Raw genomic sequence first — 17,631 nt, 5'->3', positions numbered from 1 at the left:
TGTGCATAAACACGAGGGAGCAGATTGGCTTTTTACACAAACCTCATGTGCTCATCGACCACACACTGGTCAGTTGCTTCCACTAGAGTGAAAGCGGGGACTTGAAGTGTTCCGTGGATCCTGTTACTCGCTGTGCGAACACACCATTAGAGTGAGAGAGAGAGAGAGAGAGAGAGGCATCATACGACACAATACAATATTCACACAACAAGGCTAACCCGGAAATGTAGCGTAGCTGTAGAACTCTGCTTTTCGTCCCTTATCCCCCCCCCCCCCCCCCCCACACACACACACACACACACTCTTGATCTGCTCAGATCTGCAACATCTAACTGCCACTTAACCTCACTTTCTCTACTTACCCATCTGCTCACCCCTTCAGCTTCCAATCCATCACCCAGCCGCGCCTCTAGCCCTTTGAAATGGGTCTACTAGTCGTGAACAACATTAAACCCCCCCCCGTAAAGATACACATACATGTAACTCGGAGTGCAATCTCGGCGCTACTACAGCCGTGCATCAGCCTCTGGATGTGGAGCCAGTTGTTCCCCTGCTGCGCTTCCCTTTCTTTATGTGCGGCGTTTCTCCTCCATAAGGAGCCGAATGAAGTGGCCTCATCATCTTTGCCCCTTTTCATTCACCTCCCCTTTGAACCTGGGAGTTCTGTGCAATCACACACACACACACGCACGCAGATGTACTCACAGATGTAAAAAATACACTCCATTTGTGATACATCAGTGCTAATTGGATTTCAGCCTAAGAACACACATAGTGTTACAATGAGTGGCGCAGCTGTCATGCATTATTATATGAGCAGACTTGGAATAATAGGGTGAGAAGAAGAAAATAAATGTATGTAACAGCTCACCGTGCTGGATATCGGGAAGTGCTAGATGTGAGACTGAGTCGACACATGTGTGTGCAGCTCTTTGTAGTACTGGCTGCCATTCATAAGACCTTTTCATGATGTTTTGTCTACCTGCACCTCTGCATGGTAACGCTTCACCACATAAGAGCTGAGCAACCTGAACCGATAGTTTTATGAACTCAAACCTCCCCGACACACATTGAGTTCATCGTGTATGAGCATCTGAGCCGAAGCGTCCACACGGGACCTCCCTGCGACCATCAATGTCTCGACCAATAGGGACAAACGTCACACATAAAGGAAAACAGGTTTTCTAGATCTCTCTCGCCTCGGCCTGTTTTTTTTTATTTCCCATCCATCCATCCGTTGGCTCTTCCTGTTCGCTCTGGCCCTCCAGTGAAGTGGCAGCTCGCAGGCTGCGACGCTGCTGACTCTTTAACTGCTGTTGTGGCTCCTCAGGGCTCTTATGTGCTGAAGAATCATATGGGCCTATATTGTGTGCAATTGTACACGCACTTTTTTGGTCACTAACTCGCATAAAAAAGAGCGGCCATCTTTGAGGGCCTGAAGCTCTCCGTGTATTGCAGCTCTAACCAAGTTTGGAAATAATAAAAAATATACACAAATAATAATCGCGCTTTTATTTCATGCAGCACTATGTGTAAAAAAATAATAATTCTAGTGACAATTACTGGGTGGCATTGATTTAATTTCATTTGAACAACTTAATTTTAATTTGTGTAACTCCTCCTTACCAACCTTTCAGAAGTTCTCCACCAAGAAACAAAGTTGCAGTGTGGTTTCCTTCGTCCGATGTGCTTTCTGAACATACTTGTGTGTGTGTGTGTGAGTGTGTGTGCACGCACTGTGCGCATGCCCGTGATCCGCCCAGCTGCACTCCTGTCCAGCGTGGTGAGGTGTGAGCTGCCCAGAGGAGGAGAAAGTGAGGTGAGGTTGGAGAGGGGGGTGGGGGGGGTTGGAGAAGAAAGATGGTAAAGATAGAAGTGGACGACATGGAGACAATGTCTAATGGCCGCTGCAGCTGAGAAAACAAAAATACCCAAGGAACACTAAAACCTGAGGGGTGAAAAATATGCAGGTCTGGCGAGAGGTCAGATTCCCCACCGTTGCTAATTCAATTTTACAAACTGTAAGAAAACACGCTGCTGCTCTGCAGGCGCTGCGCCGCAATGCCCCTTTTTACACTTCGTAAGGAAACCTTTGTAAAATGAATTAATCTGGTGAGGTAATGCCACTCTGCTTTCATGGGCAAAAGGAATATTTTGAATATATTGATCATATTTAAGAATGAGTAAGATTCATGAATTATGAAAGCTTGGTCCAGAGTCAATGCATGAAATGATAGATCAGCAAATAAAAGTCAGACGTTAAATAGCTTCAGAAAGCATTTTTTTAGGCTCTTAAAGGGCAAAACGGCGTGTTTAAATTTTCCATTAAATGTTTTGGGGTTTTTTTATCTAAAAAAAAAAAAGCTCGTCCAGAATGAGGTCCACTTGGTGGGTTTTAATGGTGGACCAGTGGGACAGGCAGCCTTGTCTCAAAGGGCCACGACGGGCTGCACAGGGCTGCGCAGTCTAGCTGGTGGTCCGCTCGGGCCTGGTAAAGACATTAGTGGAGCATTCTGGGAGAGCGGGGAGTCCCATAGACAGCGCTCACTTCTCTAAATAAACATTAGTCTTAAAAAGTTTGGCCCCACGACCTCAGCGTGATCGCATTTCACCCTGGATGGTAAGCTTACATTTTATCGCCGAGCCCCCTTTCCTCCCCCCCCCTCTGCATTTTCTGAAAAACGCACACGTTCACGGCTGAAACAGATTGGATAAACAAAGTTTCATTTTCACCTGGAGGCTGCGGTGTCTTTGGCTTTTTCTTACATCACACCCGGCGCAGACTTTTGTTTAACTCTGGTTTGAAGTGTAATCATTACACGTTCTAAGAAAAACATAAGGCAGATACCAACTCGTACGAAATGAAGGCCGTCTATGATGAGAGGGGGATAAGGTTTGCTTCTTTTTGTGTGCAACATTTGTTTGGCAACATTTCTACACTTTTTAATGCGCCTATAGGAATTCAACTAATTAGCATCAAGTATCTTAATGAAACAAATATATATATATAAATAAATATTTTTTTTGTTTTGTTATGTTAAGCAATTGTTTAATTTAAAGAACTATTTTTCATCATTCTCTCATTTTTTAAATTGTCTGAACCCGAAAACAAAATGAGCCTAACCTGCTGATAACTCTAATTTAATTCACAACGTAAAGGCTTGACGTTTCCTTTTATGGGGAGAAGATTTCGCATTCTAACAAACCGACGACGGGGTGGGGGGCAACAACGTAAGAATCCTAAATCAATTATCCTTTTTGGAAAGGCACCGCCGCCATTACGCGCGCCCGTTGGCATCGAAGGTCAAATGGAAGAAGCCGTTAAATCGCCCGCGTGACGCCGCCGAGTGCGCGTGAGAGTGACCCGCAGCAGCTGCGCCTCGCCATCAAAGTGCTGCTCGGGGAGAGAGGGGTCGATGGAGAAGAATCGGGTTGCCCTAAGTGCGGTCCGAGGACCGTCGGAGGACATCGAGAGTCACCCAAAGGTCTCCATCGAAAGGGGTGGGGAGGACGGTTTTCACTACTTAATAATAACCTGTGGAATAGTCTGTGCGGATTTTACACCAGTGTTGGTATTAAGAGGAGCCAAAGCTTGAAGGTGATGGAAAATATAGAGAGCGGAAACATTTTTTTCAATTTTTCAGGATATACATTGTTTTGCTTTATTCATGTTAAAAATATATATATGTTTTTAACACCTTAATTTAATGTTTCGCATTTGGCCTCTTTTTACACATCCAGATGTGTCCGTAGAGACTACAGTTATCTCCTGGTGTGCATAAAGCTAACGGATCCACACGTGCACCCTTTTGTTCCTTCGCCCGTTTTAAAGGCAATGAAGACGAACATCTGATCAAACTCGAAACAACAACATCTTCACTTCTAAATCCGGTTTTAATGACGGCTACCACCCGGCTATCGTGTTCCGGTGACCTTTGCAGGCTAATATCTGCTGTCATTAATACCCCTGCCCCGGCACCGTGTGTGTATGTGCGTGAGTGCGTGCGTGCGTGCGTGTGTGTGTGTGTGTGTGTGTCCGTGCCCTCCTGCAGCAGGTGTTCGTTCGGTGTGTCTGAGTCGGCGGGGCGAAGCTCTTCCAAAGTTAATATTGTGTTTCCAGAGATGATGGGGAGTTCACTGTCCTCGCTTTATTTACACATTCTAAATTAATTAAGCGAAGGATTCCTCTGTCTGTTGCAAAAACACGGAGGCTGGAGGGAGATGGGAGCAGCAGAAGGGAGGCTGTGATTTATCGCGGCGGTGCAGGTCGAGCCGTGGCGGACCGGGCCAACATTCCTCCGCGGGGGCGCGTACGCTCACGCGCACACACACACACACACACACACGGAGTAAAGGGAGAAAGGAGGTGAGACAAGGGGTGGGGGGGGGATAAGGGGTAAAGATAAAGTCTTGTTTGTTTCATAGAAAAGGGAGAGATGTTTATAGGCTCCAAAAGTTGCGCGTGTGAGGAGTTGTCCCAAACGGCCCCAAAACCGAGCTCCCAAGTCGGGTTTCAGACTTTTGTGTGTGTCAAATCTTTGTATTAAATAAAGCCCACCTCCACGCAGTGTCTAACAGATCCACGGGCCAGCCGTTCCCGGGTCAAATGAAAATCACCGCATTTTCAAAACACCTGCGCCTTTGTTCCCATTAAGTGATGAACACAAAATAGAGCTGTAACTGCACTAATTACCGGTGTCTCTATCACCTGTAATCTCCGTGTGTCTGTCCCTGTTTTTCAAGAGACAGAATTAATTATGAAGTACACAGTAAATATCATATAATTATTATTATACCGAAGGATTCGTTCTTGGTGTTTTAGTCCCCTGTAAATGAGGACTAAAACCAGGGCCGGCGCTACCCGTTTGGGTGCCCTAAGCACAAATGCTTGGTGGTGCCCCCCCCCCCCCAACCAACGAACCAACCAACCACCACCACCACCAAAGGAATAACAACCATTCAGAATGTCTTAGTTAGGATCTCTTTATTCCCCAAATAACTTCTAAACATAAATAATTTACATAAACAAACATGAAAAGAAATAAATTATATAAAAGATAAAATTATAAAATATAAATACCAAATACCACCACAATTACCAAAAACACAGATTTGGAACTGAACATTGTAAACGCAGAAAGTATTCAAGTATATAACCGTGTAAGTAATAATGTGCACATTTCTTCAGTAAGTACAAATAATAATAATAAAGTGCAAACTGCACAGTAGAATTTTACTTTACCATCTCTATAAAAAAGACCATTCTGCTATCCGATAGAACTATATTACAAACATTTTCACTACCATCAGTTGTCAAAGGCCCTACAGAGGCACACGCCTGCATTTCCTAGCTGCAAAATCAGCTCTCAGGTCATATGACAGTTTCTGAGCCACGTCCCCATTGATGCTGATGACAGCCAGACCACTTAAACGTTCCTGCCCCATTGATGAGCGCAGGTACGTTTTGATTAGTTTGAGCTTTGAAAAGCTTCGCTCAGCAGAGGTAACTGTGACAGGGAGAGTCAGTGCAATACGAAGAGCAAACCACAGATTGGGATATGCCTCTTGAAGCCGATTGTTATGCAAAAACGTAAACGATAACATGAAAAACAAATGATAACAGAAACGGTAACGGTAACAGAAACTTCGGGCGGCCCGTGGACGAGTACCGAATACGACCCACCGGCGGTCCGTGCGGACATTATGAGGCGAGTACATGTGGGCAGCCGGCCGCCCGGTGACCGCTAGCAACGGTCCTCACGAGACAAAGTTCGGGGACCCCTGATTTAAAACATTGTCTTAGCTGAGAGCGACGCGCGAGCATCATCCCGCTGTCTCTTCTTTTTTCTTTTTTCCGCCCCCGACTCTTGATGCCTTTTCGAAGCCGTTTCAAAGCTGTCTGCCACATTTGAGATTTGAGGCATAATGGAACAGACCACTGGGAGGTGGGGGGAGGGGGGGCCGCACAGGAGGTTCCCCTTTTTCTCCACTAATTTGGTCTAGGCCTATTACTTTTTGACTTTGTATTGAATTTGCATATTAGCATGCTTTAGACATATTTTATTTGTTATTTATACTAGTAGCCTACTGTGATGATTTTTCACGTCCCAGATTTTTTGGTGCCCCCCCAGGCACTTGGTGCCCTACGCGCAGCGCGTGATGTGCGTGTGCGGAGCGCCGGCACTGACTAAAACAACATGATTGTGTGTGCGTGTGTGTATGCATTTCACTGTTAGTGATGTGTTTAAATAGGCCACTGCATCAAAGGCCGTCACGCTTTTTTTTCATTCGTAAAGGGCAAATTATATCGTATTATAGGTGTAAACATTTAGTGAAGGACGTCTTCTGTTTCAATTGACAAGCCTAACCTTGAGACACACACACACACACACACACACACACACACACACACAATGCACACACAGTGGTGTCATCGCAGCTTCCGTCCTCGTGCCCTTCAAGACGCAGCAGTGCGCGGTGCATCGATCACGGACCCCAAGTTATTGGCAAGGCAGCAGAAGATTTAAGCAAAACGATTTCATTTAATCCCCTGCTGTCACGCGCGGTTTACGCCACAACTCGGATGATGATGATGATGATCAAACGGGTCGCGTTGGAGCGCTTAGACGGAGACGGGAATGGCCTCAAATTGCACGAATGGGTTTTTGGTGCACCGGTGGGTCATCGACAGGCACGTACCCCTCGGGATGGAGAAGACGTCCCGAAAAATGGCGAATGTCGCGATGCCTAAGTAGATGCACGCTGGGACGGTGGGTGGTCCTGAAGTGACGAACCCGCAACTATTCGGAAATATGAGCGTGCGTGATGGGATCCCATGAGGACGAACACGAAGAAAAAAAAGTAATGGGGGGGATGACTTGTTTTGGTGTTTGTCGCGGTTTTGATGGATTTTCCATTGAAATCGGTTCAGCTTCAAATCGTCTACTCCGTGTGTGTGTGCGCGGGTGCGCGTGCGTTATGCTTTCTCTACCAGTGAGTTTTATTGGCTTAGATTTCGTTCCTGTCGTTATTTAAGCGTTTTTTAACCGCCTCTGCAAACGCTTCATGTGGATTTTTAATGGACTGGTGCGGTGCGTAATGACTCCCTGCCAGAGCGAGCGTGCACAGGAAAACTTCAATAGCCCGCTAAATGTTTTTTTCCACCTCATTTACTCTGCAAATTATACATGCAGGATATCCATTAACACCCGCGGATACACTGCAGGAGAAGCTCTAATCAAAATGATTTCCCAAATCCTAACTCAATATTTATCAAATGTTCAATTTGCACCAACGGGGAGAGCGAAATGGGAATAAAGGCTGCGTCTCGATAAAGAAAGTAGGCATGTGTTGGTTTTCGTTTCAAAGACTTGCAGCGCGCTGGGCTGAAGGAAAACACAAGAGTCAGCCCTCCCACCCTTCATCCTTAATAATCATCTGTCAAAACACCCGCAAACTCATTTAACCGTTTGCACACAGATCTGGTAAATAAAGGAGGCTTTACACACCCCCCCCCCCCCCACCCTTCTGTCTGGAAACATGTGCTCCAACAACTCTGAAAAAGACCAATGGGCCTGTTTTCTGTAGCCGGACGAGTCCCACTGCTTCTTTTATACATATCCCGAGACAACACACGAAGACATGAAAGCGGAGCAAAACCGAGGGCCTTTAGAGAAGATTGCTTTTCAGGGGCCCTAAATGCGTGTGGCTGGTCTCACAGGGGACCGCTCGCTGCGCCGCACATTCACTCCGCTGGGCCAGGGGTCCGCACTGACAACATCAACAAACGGCCCAAAAAGCCGCATTATGGTGGATTAGGGAGCCCGATGAAAAATGCTGCTACAAATTAGCAACGACAGCCCGAAAGACCGTGGGTATATCCTTGTTCACTTTCAATTACAGACCGCCGAGGCCTGATAACGCCCCTATTCAGCTGGGGCCTTTGTAACTTGCTAGAAAATGGTCCTTTACAAGCGCGCGAGAGCCACACAAGAGGAATACTTGCCCACTGTTGCGTGATATTCATGACTGTTGAATACATTGAGTCGTGTTTGAAATATTTCAACTGAATTTTGGTGCGTTTTTCACGCCAAACAAGAGTCCTGATTAACTGCATAAGAGACTAATCTTGTTTCCCCCCCCCCCCCATTCTAATTGGCCAGTGTCCACATAAATGCATTATATTTATGAGCTCCATGGTGAATAGCCTGAATGATTGTTTGCCAGAATGGGCAGATAAAATAAGTGACATATTTTTACTGAAGGGAAATGCTTTCAAAAATAATGAAATGAAGCAAATTTTAGGAAAGACGTTGACTCTCTTTGGTAAGTCGTTGTGTAATTTTATTGGACAAAATAAGCATTTGATTTAATTGAACTCACGTGCTGCTTTTTCAGTTTAGATCCCTTTTTTAACTAAAATAAATTAACGATTTTTTTTTCAAATTCACAAACATTTATTATTCTTGTCATTACAACAACAAAAAATGACCTATGAACAATTAAGTGTCTTTCTCTCATTCTATTGGCAACACAAGACATACGGCATGTTTCACAGAATAAAAATGTGAAATAACGAACAACAGTTAAAAAGTTGAGAGAGGTGTAATGCGCTCTTCTTTTTTTCTTTTACCAAAACCACAGCCTACGTGTCCACTGACGACATGAAATGACATTGTCACAAATTCACCATGTGGAGGAGAATCACTGGAGGAAGGAGTGATAGTGGGAAACGGCTATTCTTGTGTCAGAAGCCCAAACTTCTTCTCCATGTGCTTAAAAACCTGAGTTTGCCGTCTCGATCATCTCTATTCAACAACAACAACAACAGTGCCAATTTATCACGACGCACAAAACAAAAACAACGTTAATCATGAAAATTATCAACTATTTAAAAAACAGAAAGTCGGAAAACCCTTTTTTAACTTATGTTAAAAAATAACAGGATCTTGTTTTTTTTTTCTCTCCCCCCATTGACAAATGGAGTCAAAGTCAGCACTGTTTAAAAAGACCTCTCTTGCATTGGTCTCAATATTATACACATATTTACACACCATAAATAAACCGTTCTCTCCTCTTACAATGATAGGGACACGGGGAGAGCCGCAGCCTACCTTCACACAGGACGAAGCCACACTTAACTTTATAATAAAAGCTTCTCATTCTTGCAATTTTTTTTAATTATTACTACTATTATTATTATTATGTTTTCTTAGAAAGGACAAGTGTTCATATTTGGGGTTTTGCTGGAAAAAGTCTGACCCTGTGGCCCGGCCGGTAATATGCTGCTGTCCTGCGATAGGTTCAAATGGTTGGAAGCGGAGGCCAGTGCCGGGGTTAATATGGCCAGGATCTGAGCCTGGCTGCCCGGCTGCGCGCCGTAGGAGGAGGCGGGGGTGGAGTTGGCCGCACCGATGATATTGTCAATGGAGAACGAAGGCCGACTCGGGGTGCTCGAGTCCGTCTTGAGAGGCGGCAGGGACGCGCTTATTGGGGGGTAAAACGTCTTTCTTAAATCGGCCCCTAAAAGGGGGGGGAGGTGATGCGGCGCAGGGAATATGGAGGCCGACGAGGGCAAGGTGCACGGGGCGTTGGGGAACGGGAATGCGCCACCTGCGTGGTGCGGGTGATACGGGTTGTGGGCCGCGTGGAAGTTCTGCAGCTGGAGTCCATAGTTGTATCCGTACGGGCCGTATCCAAACCCGGGCAGAAAGCCGCCGGACTCCCGCAGGATCTCGTTCGTTTGGTGCCTCTTGAAGCGCTTCCTCCGGCGCAAGAAGCTCCCGTTGTCGAACATGTCTGCGGAATCCGGGTCGAGGGTCCAGTAGTTGCCCTTCCCGGGGTTGCCGGGCTCCCGCGGGATTTTCACGAAGCAGTCGTTCAGGGAGAGATTGTGGCGAATTGAGTTCTGCCACGCGGGGAATTTCTCCCGGTAGTAAGGGAATCTGCTGCTGATGAACTCGCAGATCTCGCTGAGGGTGAGGCGCTTCTTGGGGCTCTGCAGGATGGACATGGTGATCAGGGCGATGTAAGAGTACGGGGGCTTCACCAGGGCGCCTTTCCTAGATTTCTCCCCGATGGCGGTCCCGACCTCCGCGCCGGAGCCCATCTGGTCGGACGGGCAGTCGGAGCTGCTGAGCCCGGGAGAAGAAACCCTCTCGGCCGCGTTCTGGGAGTAATTATCGTCCGAGTCATTGTCCAAGTTGAACTCGTGGTGAATGTACTTTCCGTCCTTCCCCGCGGATATGTCACCCCCGACCACGTCGATGTCCACGTCTTCGGACAATGCAGAGCTGTCGGACATATCCGTCCCCAAAGTCATCCTCGGAGACGCCGCTTCTCTTCCCCTTTTCTCCCAGATTTCCTCCTCCTTCTAGTCTGGCGAGGCTACTCTCACCCCCCCCCCCCACACCCCGCCCCCCACCGGTGCCTCCCCTCCACCCCCCCCCTCTCTCCCTCGCCCCTTACAACCACACCAGAGGTTCGCGGCAGCTTTATCTCCAACTACTGAACGCACACATGTCTAGAATCTATTGAAAAGATGAAATAACTCTTTGACCTGTGGATCTGGCGACTCCTGGTCGTCCCGAGGCTGCTTCAAGCAGGGCCGCGCGAGCTTCTCATCGAGCAGGACAACTTCGGCTTAAAAAAAAAAAAGCAAACGGTCAAAAGATCATCGATGTTGCGCCAATCTGGGATTTGCGACTTCCGGAGTTGGGATTGTTTCCGTCTGTGATCGAGTTGGTCCCGTAGCGCGTTTAGAAAGCTTTAGAAACTTCTGGATCTCCAAGATGCTTTCCAAAAAAAACCAAAAAACGTCGTTTTTTTTTACGCGCGGGGTTGGAGAGGCATCGAGCCCGACTGTCACACTATCTTCTTCGGCTCTCAAAAGGCATTTATAGGACCGTGCTGGTCACGTGGTCTTTGAGTCACTGTTACCAGGAACTGGACGGAATTGCCTCGCAAGACGCAATATTTAGATCTGCTCTTCAAATATTGAAATGTTTTTCGATTAAAAACAACTTAACAAAGAAATAACGGAAACGTATATTGGGCTTGTATAAGGTCAATATCAGTTGTCCCTCTGCATATGATCTTATTTGGATTATTTTAATTGTTAATTACTTGTTGGTTATCTCCCTTATTGTTTTTTTTTATCAATATACATTTGAACTATTTATTAAGAAAAAAGCTTGTGAAGAAATAAAAACGATTTTGAAAAAATGTTTGACCGATAACACAAAGATGCAATCTCTCATTTAATTATTGAAACGCGGTTTATTATTGAACACACATAAATTGAGTTTTTTTGTAGTGCATAAGATATTTGATCTCTGGTGATCTATTTCATATGTAAAAAAAACAGCAAAGCAAATATCAATATTTACACAATAATGTAAACGTATATTTAGAGTCAAATCAAAGTCATATTTGTTTTATTTATATTACGTAATTAAAAGAATGTTCTATAAACGTCCCAGAAATGCACTTAAAGCTGAGTGATCTTCAAAAATATATATAATTCGATTTAAAGACTACCGAAAGCTATCAATAACAATACTAACAATAATGCATCAAAATATGCATGTATTATTATAATGATTATTATTATTTATAATTTAATTAAAAATAAAATAGACACAATATTGTAATGTAAAGCTCATAATAAATATCCGATGTCGTTAAACAGGCCTATAATTAGTCTTCTAATTAACACGTCTAGTTTTTGTTCAGACTCGAGACATTTTGACCTGTTACATCGGTTTTGGTTCAAGGTGTTAAATCAACAGGCGGAGCTTTTTATTATGTCCCTTCTGATAAATTGGCTGATTTTTTTTTGGGGGGGGGGGCGGTGCTGAAATGCTTCCTCAAAGGTTTTGGCCAGCCGCCTAATTCCGTGACCACTTCCCACCGGTGGTGTGTTTCCCATAGTCCAGTTCTGCATATTTCACGAGTGCACAGTGGAGGGATGCAACCTGCTTCTCTTTGTCCTGGTCAGCAGAGATGACGACGTGTAACGTGTGTGTGTGTGTGTGTGTGTGTGTGTGACTTCAGAAACACACTGTTAACGTCACGCGTGCGTGGGCATCTCCAGCATTACGTGCATCTAATTGTCGTACTCGGAGGCTGGAGTTTCATCGTAATCTCCGACACGATCTGATTCGTATGTTTCTTCTTGCGTTATTAGTCTTTTCTGGAGGTGAAGACTGGCGCAGTGAAGAGGTGAATCGCGGTGGTTTCGACGGACATGTCACACATCCTTTAAAATCTGAAACAGGCGCACTGAGACCCGCCTGACTGCTGGCCGAGACACTCTACTTCTTTCCTCACAAGCAGACATATTTTGTAGTATGGATTTTTTTTTTATAATCATTAAAAATCATAACGTTTTGGAGCCAATTAACTCTCCACAGTGTTCGTTTATGCTTATTTTCGTATTTATTTGTCTTCCACTCTTTGTGCCTATACTTGTTTTGAGTGGAAATATATATATATATATTAACTAATTTAATAAATATAATGTGACAATAAATAGACTCAAATATATACATGTGCTTTGTTTGGCTACAACATTTTAGGGCTTTTTACTTTCTAAAAATATTAAGATTCCTCAGCTAACCTGCACATATTTATTTTTTCTATTGCATCTTGTTAAAAATGTACTATTTTGAGGTTTGTTAAATTGAACAACCCCAAAAAACGTGCGCAGTCCAATATTATAGATTCTTAAAGCTTCCTGAGGTTTAATAGGGCCTCGTCGTCTCCGTTTAGTGGTATTAAAGCGCCCCCTGCTGTTGACAAAGAGACATAACATGACATCCGTGCAGCCTATTGATGACAGTGAATACCAGTGTGGCGTCCTATAAAAATGGTGCACGATTCACCTGGAAACTGATTGACTGTAATTTAATGTTTTCCTTCTATTTCAGCAGAATATAGCAGCATAGGAAGTTTCACAAAACAGCCTTGAAACAAAACAGTAAAAATAGGTTCAGGCAACATTTGTTATACAATAAATAAATCTTTTCAATATGGAAACATTTTCTAATCATGATTCTTTTATTAATGTGTTCATGAACAGTCATTATTGTCATAATTCATTGTCATTAATTATACTAAACACAAATCTGACGTAGAGAGACTGTTCTATTTGGTTTTTAAAGATGTTTAAATTTGTTTTTAAACTCCTTTAATAAAAGGATCATTTTTGAAAAAGCACTACCATTTAGCACTCTTTCCTTTTTTTAACGGAGCAACAGTTCATTACTGAAAAATCCTACAAAAAGAGGAAAATGCAATGCAGACATTATTGCAGAGTTCAGAGTGATCATCTGTTTTCTTAAGAAGTGACGTCACTGTTGACTGCTGAACAGAATCACTGCGTCGATTGAAACCAAAACAACAAACAGCGGAAACATCTCCTCGTAAACGAGTTGAATCAAATCCCAAATCCCACACCTTTTTGCTTTTGCTGCCATCCAGTGGACGAACGTCTGATCTTTTAGCTCCAAATGTTATTCACTCAGACTGAACTAACAACTCACAAGTAATGAGGTTTATCTGATTAGAGACTCTTTCTCTTTTCATTTGAGAAATTTTTGGATTTACTTTGTCCAAGACAATTGTGCTTTCTGTTTGGTCGACTTTTATTCGCACGATGCCCTCTTCGTGAGAGACGGTCTGTAAACCAAACCATGCAGTCTGGTGTTCACTAAAGTTCTAACTCCTTCATATATGTTTGATCAGATTGACCCACGAGGCGACTACATCAGCTTCGTTGGTGCATCAGTAGTTCGATCAGTGTCTCAATATCTAACACACAGACAAATGAATACAGACTATTATTGAATTGAATTGTTGTTAGGAGTTTTTTTTTTAAACAGCTTAAACATTTATTTGGAAACATTTAACTGGGAACCTCATAATATGACCATATAAATGTGATGAATAGATATGCAAACAATTTTTTTAACTTAGCTTAACTTAACTGATACTTGTGGTTTATAATGTCTTTTATCAAACAGATAAGGCAAAAATGCTAATTAAAGTCTGCATTTCAACATCATCACCCCCTGATTACATTTTGGAAACATAGAGCCCTTTTACAAGGAAAGTCCTCAGTTGAATTCATTATGACAGTCTGCTTAATGGGATGTAATTTAAAGAAAAAATTAGTTGAAGAAAAATATATCTACAAGTTAAATTGTGATAAATATTGGTTTAAGACAAATTTGAAGATAAACTTAAAAATAAAAAACACATTTCTATTAGTAATTATTTTTGGGATAAAATGCCCTGTTTATAAACAGACCATTACCATTTTTACTTTATTACTATTCAGTCAATTAGTTTAATTAGTTTATCTTAGGTTTCTGTGATTCATAAAAAAAACTCCAAATCCATATGTTGTGAATATGGGTTCATAATTGTTTACATAATAGTTCATTTGTACATTGAGAAGAACATGTGCCACATTTGTCTATGATGTAATACTCATCTTATTTGTAAGTGTTAATGATTGTTAAACGTTGTGCTGTTACCCTTTTAGTTCAATAGATTTGAGTCATCGAGAATAAAGACCACATTTATTTTACTGTAAAAAATGAATTTATTCAAGGCGACCTGTCGTCTACAACGATAACACTTTTCTTTTAATCAAGTTTCAACAAACTATTTACAGGGAAAACTTGAACAACAAATCACAAACATGAAATATGAACGAAAGGTGGCACAATGAAAACACATGTAACTCTCTGACATACAGTCATGGAATGTTTTATCACGAGGCTCGGTCATTTGGTTTCACTAGGTACACGTGGCATTTCTTTACTAAAAAGATACATTTCATTCAGGCATTTATCTGTCGTTTAATGAGTAGCAGGCATTTTGAAGACGTCCAATTCCCGCCATATGTCTCACCTTTTGAGGGCCTATTCCTCTAATATAGGGACTGGTTAGCGAGTAATCATTCATTTGGATTTTTTCGGGGTTTCTTGTTTTGCGGTGTGGGGGGGGGGGTATTCATCTCTTACATATAGCGCTCTAACCCTGATGCAAAGTTAGCTTGTCTCATGTAGGAGTTGTTGTACGAGTTCATGGGGCTGGGGAGGCCCAGCAGCTGATCCGTGTGCTCGGCGCAGGATCCCGGGCGAAGGGCCGGCAGGGACAGCCGGTTCCCGGAGCAGTACACCTGAGAGCTCCCCGGGGAGAACCCGGACTGACCCCCCATGGTGGACAGGTGCGGGGGGGAGCCCGAGGAGGAGTACGGGTACCCGGCCGCCAGGTTGGACGGCAGGTTCCCGCTGCTTCTGCTCAGCATGTTCCCCGACGGGTGGTTGACCGCAGCCTGGCCCTGGAAGCACCCCGGCGGCTCGTTGCCGGCCACCGAGCAGCCGGAGGTCATGGCGCCCATGTCGCCTCCCAAGTGCAGCCCCAGCCCCAGTGCCTGGGGGCTTAGGTCCCCCCCCGCGCCGCCCTGCGCCGTCTGCTGCTGCTGCTGATGCTGCTGCTGGCTGATGAGGTTGTCGATGCTGAACATGCTGCGCGGCTGCCCCTGCCCCCCCCCGCCGCCTCCGCCGCCGCCGCCGGGGGTCTGGTAGTGATGCAGCATGGCCGGATGCGGGGACGCGGCCGTCAGCTGAGAGCCGTAGCCGGAGCCTATCCCCGCGTACAGGGTGTTGGGGTACGAGGGCCGGCCCATCGGGGTCGGGGTGAACGCGCTGGAGCTCTGCATGTAGCCCGGGTAGGTGCTCACGTCGGTGCGCTTGAATCTCTTCCGCCGCCGCAGGAAGCTGCCGTTGTCGAACATGTCCTCGGCGGCGGGGTCCAAGGTCCAGTAGTTGCCCTTGCCCGGCCTGCCGGGCTCCCGGGGGATCTTCACGAAACAGTCGTTGAGGGTGAGGTTGTGGCGGATGGAGTTCTGCCACTTTTTAGAGTTCTCCCGGTAGAAGGGAAAGCGCTCCATGATGAACTTATAAATGCCCCCCAGGGTGAGCTTCCTCTCGGGGGAGTTGGCTATGGCCATGGCGATGAGGGCGATGTAGCTGTAGGGAGGCTTCCCCCTCTGGACGGGCCTCTTCCTCCGCCGGCTCCCGGTGGGCAGGTGCTCCTCGGTGTGTCCCGCGGCTCCTCCGTCCTCCTCCGCGTTCGGGCTGTGGCCGCGCGGCTCCGACTTGATCAGCACGCCGTTGTCCTTGGGCCGGGCCTGGAGCACCGGAGGCGGCTGCGGAGAGTCCAGGCACACACCTGGGGACATGACCACGGGACTCGCCTCGGCGGGGGGCGAGGAGTGCTGCATCTCGGCGGTCATGTTGCACATGCCAGAGAAGTACGAGTAATTTGCCAGATTCATGAAAAGAAACAATACGAGGGGTCTTGTTTTCCTGTTGAAATGATCAGCAACAACAACAACAAAAAAAAGAAGCTCCTGATAGTTGAGCAGCGACTGATACCCTGCCCTGGCCTGAAATAGCCCCTTGTCCTGCCCTGGTGTTAGGGAGGGAGGGAGGGAGGGAGGGGGGGTGTGTGAGTGTCAGTCCAGGTGAGAGAGAGGCGTTGACAGTTTTATAAAACGAGGCAGGAATGACGCCACCGGCTCTCCATGACGACGATGGAGGCAGGAGCCCTTTAATGTCCCTCTAATTACTTGACAGTAAAAAGAAAAATGAAAATAAACTTACAGTCATGGAAGGTTCCCCCCCCCCCGCCCCCCCAGCAAAAAACAAAAGTTTATGATTTAGTTCCCTAAAATACCTTTTTGTCAGCTGTCCAGGGAAGGAAAAACAACCCTTTCACTATTCCAACTACGGCTACTGAGCGACGTCAAGGTGGTTTCCTTCGGTCCGAAACAGAGGTTTACAGACGAGTCCCTTCTTATCGCTCTCCTCTCTCTCCCCCCCCTGCTTTCACTGACAGCTCCGTGTGTATCCAGGCCAGAAACAACACCCGCCGAGCTGCTCCGTGCTCCTCCGAGCCCAACGGACAATCCACCAATTGAAAAATAATAACAAGCCACTGAAAACAAGCAATTGAGCTATCAAAGCTCTTGGTGAGGAAAAGTAAATATCCCACTCATTTCATTCTCGTTTTTGGAGAGCCGTAATCAAACAACCTCCCCCCCCCCCCACCCGGAGAGAAGAGGTGTTATCTTACAGATCTTTTAAGTAAAAACACAGATCTGCACACAAGTGGTACGCAGACAACACCCTGCAAACGCGGCCGTTTGATTAGTTGATGATTTAGGCAAATAGAGGGTTGGGGTTGGTTACTTAAGGTGCACAGGGAGGCGACTGCTGTGGACGATACAATGTCTGCAGCTGATAAAGTCATCACGCTTTACTTCTACTAACCCGGGGACGCACAGGTTGTAATTAAATGAAAACTACCTAGACCTAACCAAAGGAGTGGCACAAGATGGTCACTGGATTAAGTACGCTGAAGCTCTAAAAATACGTTCTATTAGCCAACTCGTTTCGTCTCTCATTCGCCATCCCCGCGTTGAGATGCGCGCATCGGCAGAGAGAAAAGACGCAGATTCACACGTGTTCAATCGTCCCACTGACTGAATGAATGAAATGAACATATATGGTGACAACAATCCAGCCGTTCATTAATCATGGCCGCCCACCACCC

The 17,631-nt window shown here is 45.4% G+C and overlaps 2 protein-coding genes across 2 annotated transcripts; both read right to left on the bottom strand.

Annotated features, from left to right (window-relative positions):
- Positions 1-8,615: 8,615 nt before the first annotated feature.
- Positions 8,616-10,395, bottom strand: foxd2 (forkhead box D2). Its single transcript, XM_037470723.2, has one exon. It carries the CDS (start codon positions 10,319-10,321, stop codon positions 9,212-9,214), a length of 1,110 nt encoding a protein of 369 aa, XP_037326620.1. The 5' UTR covers positions 10,322-10,395; the 3' UTR covers positions 8,616-9,211.
- A 4,633-nt stretch (positions 10,396-15,028) lies between these two features.
- On the bottom strand, positions 15,029-16,351 carry foxe3 (forkhead box E3). Its single transcript, XM_037470039.2, has one exon. The coding sequence runs from the start codon at positions 16,349-16,351 to the stop codon at positions 15,029-15,031; it is 1,323 nt and encodes a 440-aa protein (XP_037325936.2).
- Between the last annotated feature and the right edge of the window lie 1,280 nt (positions 16,352-17,631).

Source organism: Pungitius pungitius, chromosome 7 (assembly GCF_949316345.1).
Source record: "Pungitius pungitius chromosome 7, fPunPun2.1, whole genome shotgun sequence".
Classification (NCBI taxonomy): domain Eukaryota; kingdom Metazoa; phylum Chordata; class Actinopteri; order Perciformes; family Gasterosteidae; genus Pungitius; species Pungitius pungitius.
The sequence above is the reverse complement of the archived record's forward strand: the minus strand, read 5'-3'. Positions and strand labels throughout refer to the sequence as shown.